The following is a 2,059-nucleotide window of genomic DNA, read 5'->3' as shown; positions in this document are numbered from 1 at the left end:
GTATGTATGTATGTATGTATGTATGTATGTATGTATATGTACAGTAATATTTGTGTGATTAAAAAATTGATATGCCAGTAGAGTAGACTTACGAGTTTCGGAGCTCGGCCGGATGTTGTCAATACAGTAGCTGTTGCTAGTGCAAGTGTTAAAGTCGCAGTTCTCAGTAACTGAGTTGAAGGTTTGCCCAACAGGACAACTCCTCTGTTGATACCTCTGTGGGGAAATTGGATGTCCGTTATTTGGCAGTTTTTATTGCTTTGTTTTTCCTATTGTAAATATATTTTATTTACTTTTTATCCTGGTAGGAGGGGGGTGGGTAGGGCTGGACCTTCTATGTCCACTTGATTCCAGTTTGGATTGTAATGAAAAATGTTCATGAAAAGTAGAAAAATGTAGGTTTGCAAATTCCCAATGATACAAGATCTTTGGGAGTCACCATCCTTTGATGACCATTTTCTTGTTCCTTTTTTGTCGCTGATGTCAGTTAACCCCACCGTCCTTGACTTCTGTTCAGGATAGATTGGTTTCAATTTTTCATGAAAAGAAAGCCAAATGAACAGCTTTTATGTTATGCTTAATAATCCCAATAATTTTTGCTGTCTACAACAGATTACTCGTTCACTATTGGATGAACTGAGGAAAATTCATATAAAGTATGTTTTCCAAGGAACAATTGATTGGATCCGAACCCACGACCTTACAAATGGGTGTCAGAGTGGTTCAAAGTAGAACACCAACGCTTTAAAGCTTAAAATAAAGCTACCCCTAACATAAAGAACTTATAAATAAAGCTATTTCTGACCAAAAAAACTTACAAATAAAGCTAGCCATAACAAAAAGAACGTATAAATACATATGTCCCTAACAAAAAAAGCGTATAAATAAAATTATTCCTCACAAAAAATATAAATAAAACTATTCCTCCGGCAAAAAGCATCGAAATAAAGCTATCCGTAACAAAAAGAACTTATAAATAGAACTATTCCTAACCCCCCAAAAAGTTTATAAATAAAAATATTTCTAACCCAAAAAATGCTTACAAAATGTATTCTAAATTTTTTTAAACCTCAAATAAGCAGCTATTCCTAACAAAGAAACCCCATAAAATAAACGTTCGTAACTACAACAAAAATGTATACCTAACAAAAAGCCATATATAAATTATTTACTTTAGAATTACAAAGCTCTATCCGCTCACTACCCAGCTTTGAGAAATTTGACGTCAAAATTGTCGTGTTCACAAAATCTCAAGCTTTTCCAAATGCAATTCTGTGAATGTTTTGATAACGTCTCGTAACAATGTCACGATTTTGATTGAGTAGATGGTTTTTGACTTCATGGTCCTAGTAACTGAAGAGTGGCTAAAGTGGTAGACAGAACGTTGTAAATCTGGTACCCCGCAGGGCACTGCTGCTGACTGAATTGTCTTTAGGCCATTCCCAAATCGGGGATGCTAACAAGTTCTTATGCACAGTAGAATTGTAAATGGGCTGATTTATCAATATCATGTGTATACTGTGGGAAATGCTGTTTTTTTTTCTTTCATCATCCTTATTATCGTCCTTTTTCCTCTACTTCTTTTGTATGTTTGTCACTCTCTTGTGAACTGCTATTTCCGGGGTGCCTTGATAGTCGAAGCAGACAGGGCTTTTGAGGCAAGAGAGGTGAGCAGAATAGGCCTGATTCCACGTTTGGATTTCTCTGTTGGCACACACCCCTTAGCGCTCATAATATGACCTTATGTAATTACTAGCGCCGTAAAGCTTTACTAAAGCAAACAAAAAGAAACAAGTAAATCTGTTGAAGAGAAATAAAGGTGATTTTCTTACTCCTCCGCTGGTGCACTCCCAGTATTTGGAACAACATGTATCAGGGAAACGATTGCCGATGTCAGAGGATAAACACCTCCCTGAAAAACAACAATAAATAAAGAGGGTTAACAGTCTCACGGGAGTGCTGGATATTTGCAAGTGTGTATGTTTAGAGAGCTATTGTGTATGATTGTGAGTCTGTATGTATGTATGTATGTATGTATGTATGTATGTATGTATGTATG

The 2,059-nt window shown here is 36.0% G+C and overlaps 1 protein-coding gene across 1 annotated transcript in view; it reads right to left on the bottom strand.

The window, feature by feature from the left end:
• Window positions 1-92: 92 nt before the first annotated feature.
• LOC106011722 overlaps window positions 93-2,059 on the bottom strand; it is a gene marked incomplete at its 3' end in the record, with an annotated part of 9,174 nt that continues 7,207 nt past the window's right edge. Inside the window, 2 exon segments of the mRNA XM_013082308.2 lie at window positions 93-216; window positions 1,833-1,912. Coding sequence (XP_012937762.1) covers window positions 93-216; window positions 1,833-1,912 — 204 coding nt within the window.

The sequence above is a fragment of the Aplysia californica genome, unplaced genomic scaffold (assembly GCF_000002075.1).
Source record: "Aplysia californica isolate F4 #8 unplaced genomic scaffold, AplCal3.0 scaffold00168, whole genome shotgun sequence".
Taxonomy (NCBI): Eukaryota; Metazoa; Mollusca; class Gastropoda; order Aplysiida; family Aplysiidae; genus Aplysia; species Aplysia californica.
The sequence above is the reverse complement of the archived record's forward strand: the minus strand, read 5'-3'. Positions and strand labels throughout refer to the sequence as shown.